This window comes from Carlito syrichta, unplaced genomic scaffold (genome assembly GCF_000164805.1).
Source record: "Carlito syrichta isolate Samal-C Ts95f unplaced genomic scaffold, Tarsius_syrichta-2.0.1 Scaffold308700, whole genome shotgun sequence".
Lineage (NCBI taxonomy): Eukaryota > Metazoa > Chordata > Mammalia > Primates > Tarsiidae > Carlito > Carlito syrichta.
In genome coordinates, this window is record NW_007252796.1 from 133,258 (window position 1) to 150,002 (window position 16,745).

The 16,745-nt window shown below is 40.1% G+C and overlaps 1 protein-coding gene across 1 annotated transcript in view; it reads left to right on the top strand.

The window, feature by feature from the left end:
* Positions 1–1,149: 1,149 nt before the first annotated feature.
* Positions 1,150–16,745, top strand: part of LOC103268084 (zinc finger protein 773-like) — a 16,804-nt gene continuing 1,208 nt past the window's right edge. Inside the window, exons 1-3 of the mRNA XM_021716330.1 lie at positions 1,150–1,182; positions 5,147–5,273; positions 6,512–7,834. Of these exons, the coding sequence (XP_021572005.1) occupies positions 1,150–1,182; positions 5,147–5,273; positions 6,512–7,659 (1,308 nt within the window). The 3' untranslated portion in view covers positions 7,660–7,834. The remainder of the gene's footprint in view (positions 1,183–5,146; positions 5,274–6,511; positions 7,835–16,745) is intronic.

Below are 16,745 nucleotides of genomic sequence, written 5' to 3' on the forward strand. Positions count from 1 at the left end.
AGGAGGGGATGCTTCATCATCTCTTGCCCTCATGAATCATCCCACAGTCATGAGGCTGTGATGAAGTTGGTCATTGCTCAGTCTAAAAATGGAAGGGGCAAGAGTAGAATTACAGAAATTAGATTGAAACAAAAGGACTGGAGTCAATGGTAGGAGCAGTAGAGGGACAACACATAATCAAGGACTGGCATCCCCTTTATTAACAGCTGTGTTGTCAACAGTCCAGCATTCTACCCACCTGTGATAAGTTGACTTTGTATTTAGAAATGGAAGGGCAGTGGGAACATGCAATGGAAAGGATGAAGGGGAGAAACCTAAGGGGTAGAGGAATGTTGGCTTATGAGTTTGAGGTCTATTATGTTGGATTCTTGAGAAGAGAAAGGGCACAAATTAGTGTGGGATAGAAGAAGAAAGTAAATACTTGTAATTCTCTTACGACTACATCCAGAATTTGGAGCCTTTTCTTCTTTTAATTTTTAATTTTAAAAATATTCATTATGTACGTACCCTTGTTGATGAGGTGTGGAACCTTTTCTTATTCTCACACATCAGGTATTGCTTCACCATTGCTGACTTTAATATTGGGCATCCCCTTGTCAAGGGAAATGTGATAATGTATACATGGTTCAGCCCAAAGAAACCACTTTATTGTGTCCCTGAAGATCCCCTTCAAGTCCTTTAAGAACAGGAAAGACTGGAGTAGGAGCTGGGCAGTGAAAACTGATATCCAGGCCCATCACCAGTTACTTCAGTCTCTGAATATGTCCGATCCGACAAAAGTTCTTGACCTTGATTCGTCAACCCTCCTCCATCTCCATCTTCGTAGCTATGCTGTGGGAACTTCAATACCCACTGCCGCGCGGCAGTGACGCTCGGCCAATTAAAGTAGGTCTTTCCGTGCGTGCAAGACGCGCCGGGCGGGACTTCCGGCGTCGCCCTAGTGGCGATCGGCTTCGCCGCCTCTGCCGGCGTTCACCTGAACAAGCTGCTTCTGCGCTGAGGCGACGAGAGCAGGAAGGCGCGACGGGGCGGCAGACATTGTTCTTGCCGCTCAGGGGCGGGTCTGAGGCTCGGCGCCGCCCAGAACGCCCCAGGCCCTGCTTAGGTCGTCGCTCCCAGCCCCCCCCCCCCCCCGGCTCACAGAGTCCGATGGCGGCGGCCGCGCTGAGGGACCCGGCTCTGGTGAGTCTGGTGAGTACTTCGGGGCCTCATCCGCTCTAGCCCTCGCCCTAATCCTAAAGCCCTGTGAGGGCTGTCTGCCCAAGCCTCGGGCCCCAAACAGCGGGGCACTCGTGGGTGGGCCCCATTTCTGACACCCGGTGTGGTGTGGGAGAGTGGAGCCGGCAGAGGGACCGTCTTGTGTTCTGAAGGCCTGAGCTCATATCCTAAATTTGAGGTTTGTGTCGTGTCTGGTGGACAGCTTGTGAGGAAACGAGTCGCATGCGGAATGACAGCCTGAGCAGCTGGGCCTTCATTCTGCGGAGGCTGGTGGCCTCGGAGGGTGGGGAACAGAGGAGTGACTCGATCTGTTTCTCTGGGTTTTCCTAAGGGGAAAACAGATTGAGGTGGGGGTGACGAAGGTGAAGACAAGGAGACCTGTGAGTAGGTACATTCGGTAGACTAATGGAGAGTTCTGGTGGGACTAGACCATAGAGAGGAGGTGTGATTAGATCTCGGATGAACTTTACACACTGAACAGACAGGACTTCCTGCCGCGTCGGATGTTTCTGTGAAAGAAAGTGGGAATGAAGGACCAGTCTAGGTTTGTATTTTTTTGTTCCTGAATATCTGGAAGGGTGGAGCTGGGAATGTCAGTGTTCACTCAAACCTGAAATTCTGGGAAGGAATCTGAACTGGAGATTGCCAGAGGGTGGTGGATGGAGGCCTGGATCAGGGCAAGGCCTGCGCTCCTTTTTAGGAGAGAGAATCTTAAGATTTTTATTTCAGTTGGGCCCTGAGGTGAGGGAAGGGAGAGATGGGCCTAGAGGGTGGGGCTGTCTCTAGAGGGTGGAGTGCTGTTGTCCAAGTGATTCTGTCTGGTTATGCAGAGATGGAGGGTTATAGGGTATAAAGACCCAGAGCTGGAGCGTTGGGTGGTGTAGATTTGCCACTCCAGGCTTAGCAAGTCTTCATGTCCAATCCCTGTGGAGAAAAGGAGAGGTTAGCCAGGCTAGGGGAGCAGCCCCTTTGGTGTCTAAGTTCCCCCAGTCTTCATGGCAGGAGTAATGATCAACTGCTTTAATGTAAGGGCTCTTGGCAGGATTGCCTTCAGGGGAATGTATAGCCTGCAGCCAGGTTGCCAAAAGGACTGCTATCTACTCAGGTTTCTCTGACACAGACTCCCAAATATTAACTTGTGCATTTAAGAATTAAGTAGTTATTTAAGTACTAATTAATCATAGTTTATAGACACACAGAGACCATTAAAACAACATGGATTTAATAAGCTAAATTGATGTAAGCACTTAATAATTGGTTGAAAACTTAGTATACTGTTAAGTATTTTATTAAAATCAGACAACATAAGTATCACATTCTGCCAGGTGCGGTGGCTCATGCCTGTAATCCCAGCACTTTGAGAGGCAGAGATGACAGGATTGCCTGAGCCCAGGGGTTTAAGACCAGCTTGGGCAACATGGTGTACAATAAATAAAAAAAATTAGCTGGTTGTGGTGGCGCATGCCTGTAGTTCCAACTACTTGGAAGGCTGAGGCAGAAAGATCACATGAGCCCAGCAAGTCAAGGCTGCAGTAGCCATGAGCATGCCACTACACTCCAGCTTAGGTGACAGAGGTAGACTCCGACTCCCCTCCTTCCCAAAAAGTATCACATTCTTAGTTTAAAATAATGGGGGAAAAGCCCCACATTTTAAAAACCTACCAGCTAATTTGCACTGCAAATGTTGACAGAAGCATTAATTATATACATAATAAGAGTTGATACTTAGTGCTTGACACATAGGAATGAGTTTGATGCAGACAATAGTCCTATTAAGTGAACACCATTATTACCATGTTACAGATGAAAACACTGAGGTACAGGGAGGTTGAGCACTTGTCCAAGGGCACATAGCTGGTAAGAGACATCACTGAGGACCAAAGCCCCAGTGGGTGACATCCAAGCCCTCTCACTTTCAGAGTAGGTGAGAAGGCTTGGATGGTCTTTTGCCAGTATAACTGCTTGCTTCCCACAGCCTTGTTTTTCCATGGGCTTCCGTGGCTGCAGAAATACTTATAGACTATGCAGAAATAAGTAGAGGATGTCCCAACTGTGCATCTTCCTCAGTTCATACCTACATGGTCTCAGGATTATTGTGTCCTGGGTTTCCTTACTTGTTATTCTCCCTACCTTTCCAGTTGAGTTCCCTGGTAGGTGGTCACACAAAGTCAGGTTCCCGTTTCTGGCAACCAATGGTGTGAGGATTAGAAGGTGTTACAGTCACAGTTATCAACATGAGAAAATGCTTGGAAATGAGACTGTGCTAGGAATGCTTAGGCAACCTTAGACCTCCATTATGTCTGGCAGAAACAGCAGGAGGCAGGAGGTAGCCTGGGAAGGTGGACTGCTGTTCTAAGGGTGGTGGGAGCCATTGAAGGTTTGGAGCATAAGAGGAAAGTGATCTGACAGTCTTTACAAGCTTTTTCTGCTGCAGAGTAGAGAATTGTAGAGTTGAAGGTACAAGAAGGGAGACCAGCAAAGAGACTACTACAGTAGTCCAGGTGAGTGCTGGACCAGAGTGGTGGCTGTAGAGGTAGTAGATGTGCTTGGAATCTTTTTAAAGCAGGTCTGAGCATGTTTTTGAAAGTATGGTGGGAGAGTCAGGAGGGACTTGGAGATGTTTGGTCTCAGCTGCCAGAAGTAGGGTAGTGTCACCATGTGAAAGTTGGTGGTAAGAGTATCTTTCAGTGGGAATATTGTTGAAATGAGATATTCCAGGTCCTTGAGTAGATTTGTTGATTGGGCACTGGACACAATTCTGGAATTCAGTTGAAGTGTTCAGATTGGAGACCCACATGATATGTGTAAACTGGGATGGAGCTTTGGAGTGGATTTAGGAGAGGGCACCTTTAGGTTCTGTTGCAATGCTGTTAAGTAACAAGATGGGAAATATGGACCAAGGGCTGGGCTTCTTACATGGACACCTAGTTGGGAGTTCTGGGCTTCACAAGGACATGAGGGAGAATGGTGGCCATGGGGAAGGAAGTCTAGGGGTAAGGAGGGTCTGGCTGAGACAGACATGGAGACAAAGCCATAAGTGAGGTAAGATGACAGGAGGACTAACACCACAGCTTATTTATCTAGCTGTGGGATCACCAGGCTTTTGTTCTGATCTTTGCTGATCTTAGGCTGCTGGATTAGCTCAAGATCAAATGGGAGAAGATGAGAGAATTGCTAGGCCTAGATTGAGAGAAAAACAAGCCTGGGCTTTGAATGAGAGTCAGAGGAAAGCTGATGTTGGGAGGAAACAGCTTTGCAACACAGAAATGGAAGAGTGCCAAGGGTATCTGAAATATGTGTGCAATTCCAGGTGACTGAAGATGAAGTAAGGAAAAGAGTCAAGTAGGAAGCAGGGCTTTAAAGCAGGGTTTGAAGGTTGACCCTGGCAGACAAGGCTGTGGAGGTCTGGGATGGGGTGAGGTTCTGATTGTATTTGGCAAATGCTTTCTGGATGCCATGTGTAGCATCCTGTGTTCTGGCATGTGGTAAAGCCAAGGAGAAGCATATGATGTGTAGTGAGCAGTGGATGTGGTACAAAGAGTATGTGAACGTTAAGAGGGAGAGTAAACTGATGGCCACAGGGCCCTTGTATTGGGGCCTTAAGTGAGAACAGTGACCCAAATTTGGTTGTTTTAGAGAAGCACAATCTGTGGAACTCCAGGTCAGTTGTCTGGCAGGAGAAGTGTGGGGCTTTGCATACTCAGAGCTGAGATGGACTCTTATCTGCCCACCTGTCCATGGTTGCTGAGTGTTGGATACAGTGGTCAGTGGAACCGTGAGGAGAGAGTGGGCATCAGTGGTCCCAGAGTCTGGTCTCCTCTGAGGAGAGGATTGAGGAAGAGGGTGAGCAGGGGTGGGTATTTGGGGGCATGCCTAGAATCCCAGGGAAGGAAACTGCATATACATTCAACTCTCCCCATTTTGGCAGGGCTGCGTGACCTTCGAGGATGTGGCTGTCTACTTCTCCCAGGAGGAGTGGAGACTACTCAACGAAGCTGAGAGGCTGCTATACCGTAGTGTGATGCTGGAGAATTTTTCACTTATGGCCTCTCTAGGTAAGGTCCTCACACCCCACTTCAGCATACCAGGCTGGACTCTGCTCTTTCTCCTTTTCCTAGAGATAAGGCTGTCCTTCCCAAAGCTGGACCATGGGCACTGCTTCCTTCTCCAGTATTTTGGAATAGGCACAGTAAGTGAAGGGCCTGGGCTGTATATATTACTGCCTTCTCCCCAAGCTGCCCCAAAGCCATGCAAAAAAGGGTTTAGGGGTCAGTGTCTTGCAGTCAGCTTAATGAATCTTACCCTGTTGGTCTCTGTGATCTGGTGATGCTGTGCAGATCTGTAGTAGTTCTGTGTCCCCAGTATCTGCCCACTTCCTCTAGCTGACATACCTTGGGTTTTGCCTGTGCCAGGCACTAACATGATTGCTGTGTGGCTGGGCTACTCCTGCAAGACCCTCCTCCAAAGTTATTTTTGTACTATTTAGGTTTTTTTCCCTGTAGTCTGTCGTGGGGTAGGTCACTTTGGCCCAGTACTGGACACTCACCTGTCCTGCCTTTCCCTTAGAACTTGCATCTTCCAGGACCCATGAAACATCTCACCTGGATTCTTAGGGAGAACCCTTCATGCTTGCTTGGGTAGTTATGACTTCAGTCATGCCAAGAGGTACTTGGAGGGTGATATGAACTGAGGGATGAGTTTAAATCTTGCCAGGAGTCTTTCTAGTGGGCCCTGGTGTTTTAATGCCAACGCAAGTGGCCATCTCTGATTTCCATCTTTTCTTCCTTGGCTGTCCACTTATTTCTATTTGATTTTTGACCCAGGGCTACTCTGCCCCTTTTTGTCCTCCATGTTTGTCCTTGGCAGCATCCTACAGCAGTGGCTTTCACTGAATATGAGACGTATACTTATCTTTGTATAGTTCTTGAATGCTAGCTATTCAGTTGGGGTCAGTTTTTCTGGGCCTGGGCACACCCTGCTGGACTGTTCATTTGTGTCTCCAGCAGCTGAGGCCCTGTGGGAAGCCATTTGCAGAGGAGTGTGTTGGGGGCCCGACCTCTCCTCCCTGTGCTGCACTTCATCCTGTGTCCTTGGTGTTCATGAGGCCTCCCCCAGTCTGTGAACTTGCTAGTTCATTACTGCACAGCAGACCCTCCCCTACCCTGAGCCGGCCCCCTCATTCTGTCAGCATACCGAGGGTCTCATTACTGGGTGTATCAGATGCACATTTGTGAGGGTGCTGCCTCCTCACACCAAAGTCTGTACACTCTTCATTAGCATTTCTCTTCTTCAGGTTGTTGGCATGGAGCAGAGGCTGAAGAGGCACCTGAGCAGAGTGCTTCTGTAAAAGGGGTGCTCATTTCAAATGTTCACCAATCTCAAAAGCTGCACTGTGGAGAGAAACTCTTAGAAGAGAACAGAGTCCCAGTTTTGAGGGGCTTCAGAGTCCACCTGTCAGAGAAACCCTTGCAAAACAAGGAGGGTGAGAAGGACTTTCCAACCAACTTGGGTCTTCTCAAACACCAGGTGACTCAGAATGGAGAAGAGTCACATAGGAGCCCCCAAAGTGGGGAGGCGTTTCATGCTGGTAAAAGGCATTACAAGTGCAGTGAATGTGGGAAAGCCTTTGGTCAGAAATATTTACTTGTTCAGCACCAGAGACTACACACTGGAGAAAAGCCTTATGAATGCAGTGAATGTGGCAAATTATTTAGCCATAAATCTAACCTTTTTATACACCAAATAGTTCACACTGGAGAAAGGCCTTATGGGTGTAGTGAATGTGGAAAATCCTTTAGCCGTAATGCTGACCTCATTCAACACCGGAGAGTTCACACTGGAGAAAAGCCTTTTACATGCAGTGAATGTGGAAAAGCTTTTAGGCATAATTCCACACTTGTTCAACATCACAGAATCCACACTGGAGTAAGGCCTTATGAGTGCAGTGAATGTGGGAAATTGTTTAGCTTCAACTCCAGCCTCATGAAACATCAGAGAGTTCACACTGGAGAAAGACCTTATAAGTGTAGTGAATGTGGAAAATTCTATAGCCACAAATCCAGCCTTATTAATCACTGGCGAGTTCACACTGGAGAAAGACCTTACGAGTGCAGTGAATGTGGGAAGTTTTTTAGCCAAAGCTCTAGCCTCATGCAACACCGAAAGGTTCACACTGGAGAAAAGCCTTTTAAGTGCAATGAATGTGGAAGATTCTTTAGTGAGAATTCCAGCCTCATTAAACATCAGAGGGTTCACACTGGAGCAAGGCCTTATGAGTGCAGGGAATGTGGGAAATTTTTTCGCCACAGCTCCAGTCTTGTTAAACATCGGAGGATTCACACTGGAGAAATGCCTTATGAGTGCAGTGATTGTGGAAAATCCTTTAGTCAGCGTTTCAAGCTCATTCAACACCAGAAAGTTCACAGTGGAGAAAGGTCTTGAATACAGCAAATATGAGAAAATCTTTAGCCACACTTCCAACCTCACTCGACACTGAAGAGTTCACAGAGTGGAAAAGCCTTATGAATGCAGCAGTATGGAAGAATACTTCAGCCTAAGATCTAACCTTGTTCAGCATTAGAAAGTTCAGACTGGAGAAAGGCCTTAGGAGTGCAGGGTGAGTGCTAATCAACATAACCTGACTTAGAACAGAAATCCTGAGAGTAACCTTTATGAGGGAACCAGCAATTGAAACTCATTTATCTAAATATGTACAATGGGGGTGGGATGAGAATTTCTGACAGAATGCCCTACCTGAGAAGATAGCATTCTGCCTGGGAGTTTCAGGGAGAGGGAGCCCTGCTTTTGGCTGCCCAAGTCTGGAGTGGAGTTTCAATCTTGATGAATTTGGAGTTTGGGGAAAGAGGGAGTGGTCTTGGCACAAATGCAACTGACTCTGGATGCTACTGTTAGATTTTCTTGAATAAATGTTTCTTCATTTGCTGTATACTTTGAGGATCATTTCCAAAGATCTTAAATTGTGTTTTTATAATTGCCTTGAGTTTGGCTGGAGAACAGGTCTGCAGAGCTCTTCACAATCATGTTGTAAAAGTTGGTCTGAATGTTTAAAACTTTAAGAAACTGAAAAGTTGTGTTTTAAATAATTATGCATTTCACATTTCCTTCTGGAGTATGTTAGATTTTCAGTTTCTTCACATCCTAACTGATAATTTATATATATGTAGTCTTGGACCATTCATTTTAACTATTTTAGTGAATATAGTAGTATTTCATTGTGGTTTTAATTTGCATTTCAGTGTTGACTCAGTGTTGAGTATTTTTAGTGTGCTTATTTGTCACCCGTGTATCTTCTTTAGTGATATGTCTGTTTATATTTTTTTGCTTGTTTTTAAAAAATTCAGTTGGGGCTCAGCACAAGCCTATAATTCTAGCACCTTGGGAGGCCAAGGCAAGAGGATTGCCTGAGCACAGGAGTTCATTTCTGGATACAGTTCTCTATTAGGTATTTTCTCACAATCTGTGACTTTTGTTTTTATTTCTTTCCTAGAACATATTTTTCTTAATTTTCATGAAGTCCAGTTTAACATTAGTTCTTTGACTGATTGTACATTTGATGTTGCATTCTTTTGTATGGTGCCATATCTTTGCCTTTAAATAAAAGCCTTATTGGAATATGCTACTGGAGTCATATAACTCTTTTTAAATATTAAATCTTGTAAAATATTCATAGATTTAAATACAGATAAAGAATTTTATATATATAGATACTGTGTATATATCCCTTAGCTCTTCTGAGACAGCCTAGCAAGCAGTGGCATTCCAGTAGCTTTGAGTATACATAAGGCTTACTTACTGTTTTATAAATACAATTTTTTAATAAAAGGAACCAGAACTCCTTAGACAAGAACCTTTTCTCCCTGGTTGTGGCAGAAAAGATACATGAACCTAGGAAATAATGCACTGGAAAGAAAAGAAATGTTCATAGAATAATACTGATGTATTAGCTTTATGTTGCTGTCCTGAGAAAGTACCACAGACTTACAGCTTGAACAACCCAAATGTATTATTTTACAGTTCTGCTGGTTGTAAGTACAGCATGGGTCTTACTGCTTTAGAATTGAGGTATAGGCATGATTGTACTCTTCTGTCTCTTGCTTAAGTTGTTGATATATTTTAGCTCTTTGTGATTGTAGAACTGAGATACCTTTTTCTTGATAGAATCAGCTGAGGGTCATCCCTAGAACATGTAAGAATTGTAATATAATATTTAAGGAAGAAGTAATACCAGTTGTATACAAGTTTCCAAAAAGATAAAAGTTTGAACACTTTCTGACTAATTATATGAAAGCTAACATTTGCATGATACCAAAAGCAGGCAATAATATTAAAATAAAACTACAGACCAATAATAACATGAACATAGACAACCTTAAAATGTTAGCAACTTGAAGCCAGCCATATACATATACAAGCAATAATAAATCATAACCTAGTGAGGTTGATTCAACAATTCATTTTTCTTTTCTTAATTTTTCTTTTGAGTTCAAACTATTAATGCAATCTATATTAACAGACAAATAGAAATCATCTAAAAGATGTAGTAAAAGCATTTTATAAAATTCAAAACTAGGTTATTGATAAACTCTGCAAACTAGGACTAGATGGTGATTTCCTCAGCCTGATATAGGGCATCTATGAAAAACAACAGCTGACAGCATATTTTTGATATACAAGTATTTGTTAAGCTGAATGCTTTTCCCCAAAATTAGGAATAATAAACTATGTCATCACTTATCATTATTTAAAATATCATCTAAAGATTATAAATACAGAACCAAGACTTTATTTACATGTGACATGATTATGCTGAAAATTCTAAATTATCTACTAAAAAGTTACTAGATCTAATGATTGAGTTTTCCAAGGATCTGGGATAAAAAGGCTGGGGTATAGCTAGCAAATGAGTGCTTGGCAAGTGAAAATTCCTTCACAATAGCATACAAATATAAAGCATTTAAAAATAAACTTAACAAAATATGATCAAGAACTATGAAAAATGAAACATTGCTGAGACATTAAAGAATGCATACATAAATGGAGAGACACAAGAAGTTCCAAAATCTGAAGACTTAATACTATAAGATGTCAGTTCTCCTCTAATTGATATATAGGTTCACCAGTCTTTTTTATTAAAAAATGACAAATGTGTTATGAACATTTATATGGAAATGTGAAGGGCCGACTAATAGCCAAAAAAATTTTGTAAATAAGAAAACATTTGAAAAACTATCTGATTTCAAGACATACAAAGGTATAGTAATTGAGAGTGTAGTACTGGTTAAAGGGTGAACAGACACATCAACAGAAAATAGAGAATTGAGAAATAGACTCACAACAATCTTGTAGATCTCTTCAAAAAAGTTGAGAAGAAAGCTATTTGATGATAATACATTGTTCTGAACAACAAAAAAAATACAAGAAGACCCTTTCACTCAAAACATTAATTTTAAATGGTCATAAACTTTAATGTAGAAAATTAAAAAAAAAACATAGATCACATTAGGCAAATATATTTTATGTAGAAAACAAACCATAGAATACAAATTATATGCTGAATGTTACTAAATTTTTTAGGCCAGGTGTAGTGACTCATGCCTGTAATTCTAGCACTTTTGGAGGCCAAGGTAGGCAGATTGCTTGAGCCCAGGAGTTTGAGACCAGGTTGGGCAACATAGCAAAATCTTGTCTCCACAAAAAAAAATGAAAAAACTTAGCCAGACATGGTGGGGTGTGCCTGTAGTCCCAGCTACTCAGGAGGCTGAGGTAGAAGGATCACCTGAGCCCAGAAGGCTGATGCTGCCATGAGCCATGATCATTGTGATCATGCTACTGCACTCCAGCCTGGGTGACAGAGTGAGACCCCTACTCTTAAAAAAAAAAAAAAAATTCAAATTTTCTGTTCAAGAGAATAATGGGGAAAAGAACTGACATACTTCATCAAAAGAAAAAACATGAAAATGTGCATATAAAAAGATGGTCAACATCACTAGTCATTAAGAAAACCAAGTTGAAAGTATAATGAGATGCCATAGTTATATGGATGGCTAAATTCAATACCAAGTTGGTAACGATGTGAAATAGCTGCAACTCTGATACGGTACTGGTGGAAATGTAAAGCAGTAAAACTACAGAAAACAATGTAGCAGTTTTAAAGGTAACATACCATATAGATTGGGAATCTTACCTATAGGTATATCCCCAAAAGAACACAAACATGCCCCAGAAATACTATCACTGCATGTCCCCAGCAGGTTTGTTTTAAAAAGCCAACAATGAGGGGGAAAAAAACCTGCAATAAAACTAAAATGTCCATGAACAGAATAATCAACTGATATATCATTAACATGAAATACTACATAGCAATATAAAATAATTACCTATGAATATAAGCAAAAACAGGATATTCAAAACATGCTAAGTGAAAGAAGTCAATTACAGAAGATGACAAACAGTATGATTTTATTTATATGAAAAAGTGGCAAAACTAGAGTAAAATAATGCAGATCAGTGGTTCTTAAGTCTGGGGCTGGGGTGGGGGGAAGAGTCTGATTTCGAAAGTACGAGGGAACATTTTGGGGCATTGAAAATTTTCTCTTATTTTGACAGTGTTGGTGGTACATGGCAGTACAGCTGACCCCTGAACAACACAGGTTTGAAATGTGCAGGTCCACTTATACATGAATTTTTTTTCAATACATATATTGAAATTTGTTTTGGAGATTTGAGACAATTTGAAACAAACAGATAAACTGCTTAACTTATAAATGTATCAAGTCACAACCATAAAGAAGGACAAAATTATGGACTTCACAACAACTTGGATGGACTTAGAGTCTATCATACTCAGTGATCTATCACAGAAACAACTGAATACCACATGTTCTTACTCATAAGTGAGTCCTGAACATTTATCACAATACTACAAGACAGAGATCAGCAATGGTGGGATACTGCCAGGGAAGAGGAGGGGAGGGGCTTATAACATCATTAAGGGCACTTGATTCTAAACCAGGGCAAGTGAGGGCCAGTGGGAGGCCCAAACTTCATCTGTATATAGACCACTTATGTACCTAAACCTGACTTGTGCCCCACATCTTTAAAATAAAATATAAAGAAAATAAAAAATGTATGAAGTCATAGTGGCAGCTACAACCTTGTATGTTTTGCAAAATATCTCATTTGAAAATGCAGCTTTCATGTGAGTGCAGAATTGCTGTAGGAATGGTCTATGTATAGACTCAAATATGATTCAAGAAAAAGTGAAGTTGTTATATGACAACTTAATGCAAAAAGAAGGTTAAGATTCTTAAGCTGGTGGATTTAATGCCAGCAATAGGTGGTTGAATAATTTTAGAAAGAACAAATGTCAAGATAACAGAAGCATCTTTTCTCAACCAAGAAGCAGCCAACAAGTTCCCAGATGCCATTAAGAAAATAATTGAGAAGAAATGACATCGGCCTGAACATGCTTTTAATTGAATAAAAGTGCCCCATTCCATGGTGGGGGGATGACCCAAAGGGTTTTAAGGCAGAAAGAAACAGACTATTTCGTATGAATGCAGTTGGGTCTGTGATTAGAACTGCCCTTACCTATAAAGCTGCTAAGCCCTGAGCCTTGAAAGAAAAAGATGAACACCAGCTGCCAGTCTTCTGGTTGTACAACAAGAAAGCCTGGCAATGAGAATCTTTTTTTTCTGGATTGTGTTTATCAATGCTTTCTCCCTAAAATCAAAACAGTACCTTGACAGTAAAGGACTGCCTTTTAAAGTTCTTTTGATATTGGACAATCCCCCTGGCTACCCATGACCCCATGAGTTGAACACCAAAAATGGTAGTCTTGTTGACCTTAGACACAATACCTCTAGTTCAGCCTCAAGATCCCAGAGTCATTAGAATCTTTAAGGCTTGTTACACATGGTACTCTCTGGAAAGGACTGTCAACGCTACGGAAGAGAACCTCAATAAAGAGAACATGAAATTCTGGAAGGATTACACCATTAACAATACCATTGTTGTTAACAGAAAAATCCATGAAAGTCAGCAAGCCAAGAACACAAAAGTCCTGCTGAAAAAAAATTGTGTTAACATATTGTGCATGATTTCATAGAACTTACTACAGAGCCAATCAAGGAAATAATGATAGAGATCATGATATGGCAAAGAAGGAGAGAAAGGGTTGAAGGGATAGGTTTCAAGATATGGACTTTGGAGAAATCCCAGAACTGATAAGACACTACACCAGAGGAATTAACAAAAGTCAACTTCATGGAGAAAAGTTCTTCCAAATCAGTGCCAGACGAGGGTGAAAGAAGAAGTGCCAGAAAATAAATTGCTATTAGACAATCTGGTAGAAGGTTCTGATTATTAAAGACTGCTTTTATGACATGGACCCTTCCATGATACAGGCACTGTAACTAAAGCTAATGATAAAATAATTGATACTGTACAGAAACATTTTTAAAAGAGAAATGTGGAAACAAAAAAGTCAGACAGAAATTATGATGTATTTATGTAAAGTTACACTAGTGTGCCTGCCTTTCTACCTCCTCCACATCTTCTGCCTATGCCAACCACAAGACAGCAAGATCATCCCCTCCTTTTCCTCTTCCTCCTCAGCCTACTCAATGTGAAAACAAGGATAGAAACCTTTACAATAATCACTTCCACTTAATGAATAGTAACTATATTTTATCTCCCTTATGATTCTTTATAGCATTTTCTTTTCTCTACTTTATTGTTAAGACTACACTCCATAATATATATAACATAAAACATATGTATGCACCAACTATGTTACTGACAAGGCTTCCAGTCAACAGTAGGTTACTAGTTGATACTGGCTGATAGTCAAAATTTATAAGCTAATTTTTGACTGTATGAGGAGTTACTGCTTCCAATCCCTGCACTGTTCCAAGGGTTAACTGTATACATTGGCTGGTGTTCACTGAACTGACACTTAAAATTGAAAAATTTTATCATGAGTAGATTGCACTTCATTAAATCTGTTTAAATAAAAAATCCATGGGGTTTACATATATACATAAATGAATTAATGAATTAAGAAAGAAAAAGTTTTACTTTATGGTAAAATGCCAATTAAAATAGATGGGGTTAGGAAATCATCAATAAGAGCTAAGATTAGTGGAGTGGATGATTAATGAGAAACAGCATTTTTATATTTCCAAATAATCTTTCTCCTATTTGCTTACATTTATATAGGAAAAATAGTAGCAAGAAGGGAAACAAAGAAACAAGGAAAAAAATTCATGTATACATATTTATATGTTTTAAAATAATATTTTGTCAGAATTAAAATTTCATATTGAAACTGTGAAAAATATTTTAACTTTTCCCACAGTATCACAAAAAATTTTTTAACAGAGTAAGAGATTTCCATACTGATTTGTATAACTTAAACAAGTGTATATTACAAGGTAAATAAAAATGATGAGTAATTGATGAAAAATAATCCATCTCTTAAACATATTGCTTCATTATTAACACTTAATGTAGTACATTATTAAGTTATTTCCATAAACAATTAGAGTCCATTTATAAAGATTCACTAACTTGTTTTTTTTCTTTTGCCATGCAGAAGCTTTTTAGTTTAATTAAGTCTCACATTTTTTAGTTGTTGCATTTGCTTTTGGGGTTTTAGCCATAAATTCTTAGCTTAGACAAATGTCCAGAAGAGTTTTTTTTTAAGGTTTTCTTTTAGGATTTTTATGGTTGTAGGTCTGACATTTAAGTCTTCAATCCATCTTAAGTTCATTTTTGTATATGGTGAGAGATAGGGATCAAGTTTCATTTATCTGCATGTAGCTATCCAATTTTCCCAGCACCATTTGTTGAATAGGGTATCCTTTCCCTAGTATATGTTTTTGTCTGCTTTATCAAAGATCAGTTGCTTGTAGGTATTTGGGTTTATTTCTGGTATCTTGCTGTTTTGGTTAGTATAGACTTGTAGTATAATTTGAAGTTAGGTAATGTGATGCTTCCTGTTCTTTTTGCTTGGGATAGCTTTGGTCATTCTAGCTTTTTGGTTCCATATGGATTTTAGAATTTTTTTTTCTAATTAAATTGAATTGAATTCTTGATTTGATTCTTAGCTTGGTAACTATTGGTAATAGCAGTGCTAGTGATTTGTGTGTGTTGATTTTGTATCCTGAAACTTTACCAAATTCATTTACCAAGTCTGTGAGTCTTTTGGAGGAGTCTTTAGGATTCTCTAGGTATAAGAACATATTATCAACATAAAAAGATAGTTTGATTTCTTTTCCAATTTAGATACCCTTTATTTCTTTCTTGCCTGATTGCTCTGGCTAGGACTTCCAGTACTATGTTGAATAGGAGTTGTGAAAGTGGGCATTCTTGCCTTGTTTTTCCAGCTCTGAGATGGAATGCATTAAACTTTTCTTCAGGATGACATTGGGTTTTCATATACGGCTTTTATTATCTAGAGGAATGTTCCTTCTATGCCTATTTTGCTGAAGACTTTTTCATGAGAGGATGCTGGCTTTTATCAAATGCTTTTTCTGCATATATTGAAATGATCATATAATTTTTGTTTTTAATTCTATTTATGTAGTGGATCATGTTTATTGACTTGCTTGTGTTGAACAGCTCTTGCATCCCTGGGATAAAACCCACTTGATTGTGGTAGATTTTTTTAATATGCTGTTGAATTCAGCTTGCTAATATTTTGTTAAGGATTTTTCTGTGTAAATCAGAGACATTGGTCTGTAGTATTCTTTTCTTGTTGTGTCTTTTCCTGGCTTTAGTATCAGGGTGATACTGGCTTTGTAGAATGAGTTAGGGAGAACTCCCTCCTCTTTAATCTTATAAAATAGCTTCAATAAAATTGATACCAGTTCTTTGAAAGTCTGGTAAAATTCAGCCGTGACTTCGTCAGTCCCTGGACTTTTGTTGTTGGAAGACTTTCAATCTCATCACTTGTTATTGGTCTGTTCAGGGTTTCTATTTCTTTCTGATTCAAGGTTGGGGATTGTATATTTCCACTTCCTCTAGATTGTCTAGTTTTTTTTGCATAGAGGTATTCATAATAATCTCAGGTGATCTTTTGTATTTCTATCATGCCAGTTGTAATATCTCCATTTTCATTTCTGAATCAGCTAATTTGAATTTTCTGTTTTTAAAATTATTTTAGCTAGTGGTCTATCAATTTTATCTTTTCAAAGAACCAAATTTTTGTTTCATCAATCCTTTGTAATTTTTTTTGTTTCAATTTCATTTAGTTCTGTTCTGATCTTCATTCTTTCTTTTTTTCTTGTAGCTTGGGTTTATTCTTATTTTTCAAGTTTCTTTATGTGTGACATTAGGTTGTTGATATTAGGCAGTCTTTCATTCCTATTAATGTAGGCTTTAAGCACTATAAATTTTCCTCTGAGCACAGTTTTGCTGTGTCCCAGAAGTTTTGATAACTTGTTTAATTGTTTTCATTCAAGGACTTTTTTTTTTTTTTGAGTTGGAGTCTCACTCTGTCGCCA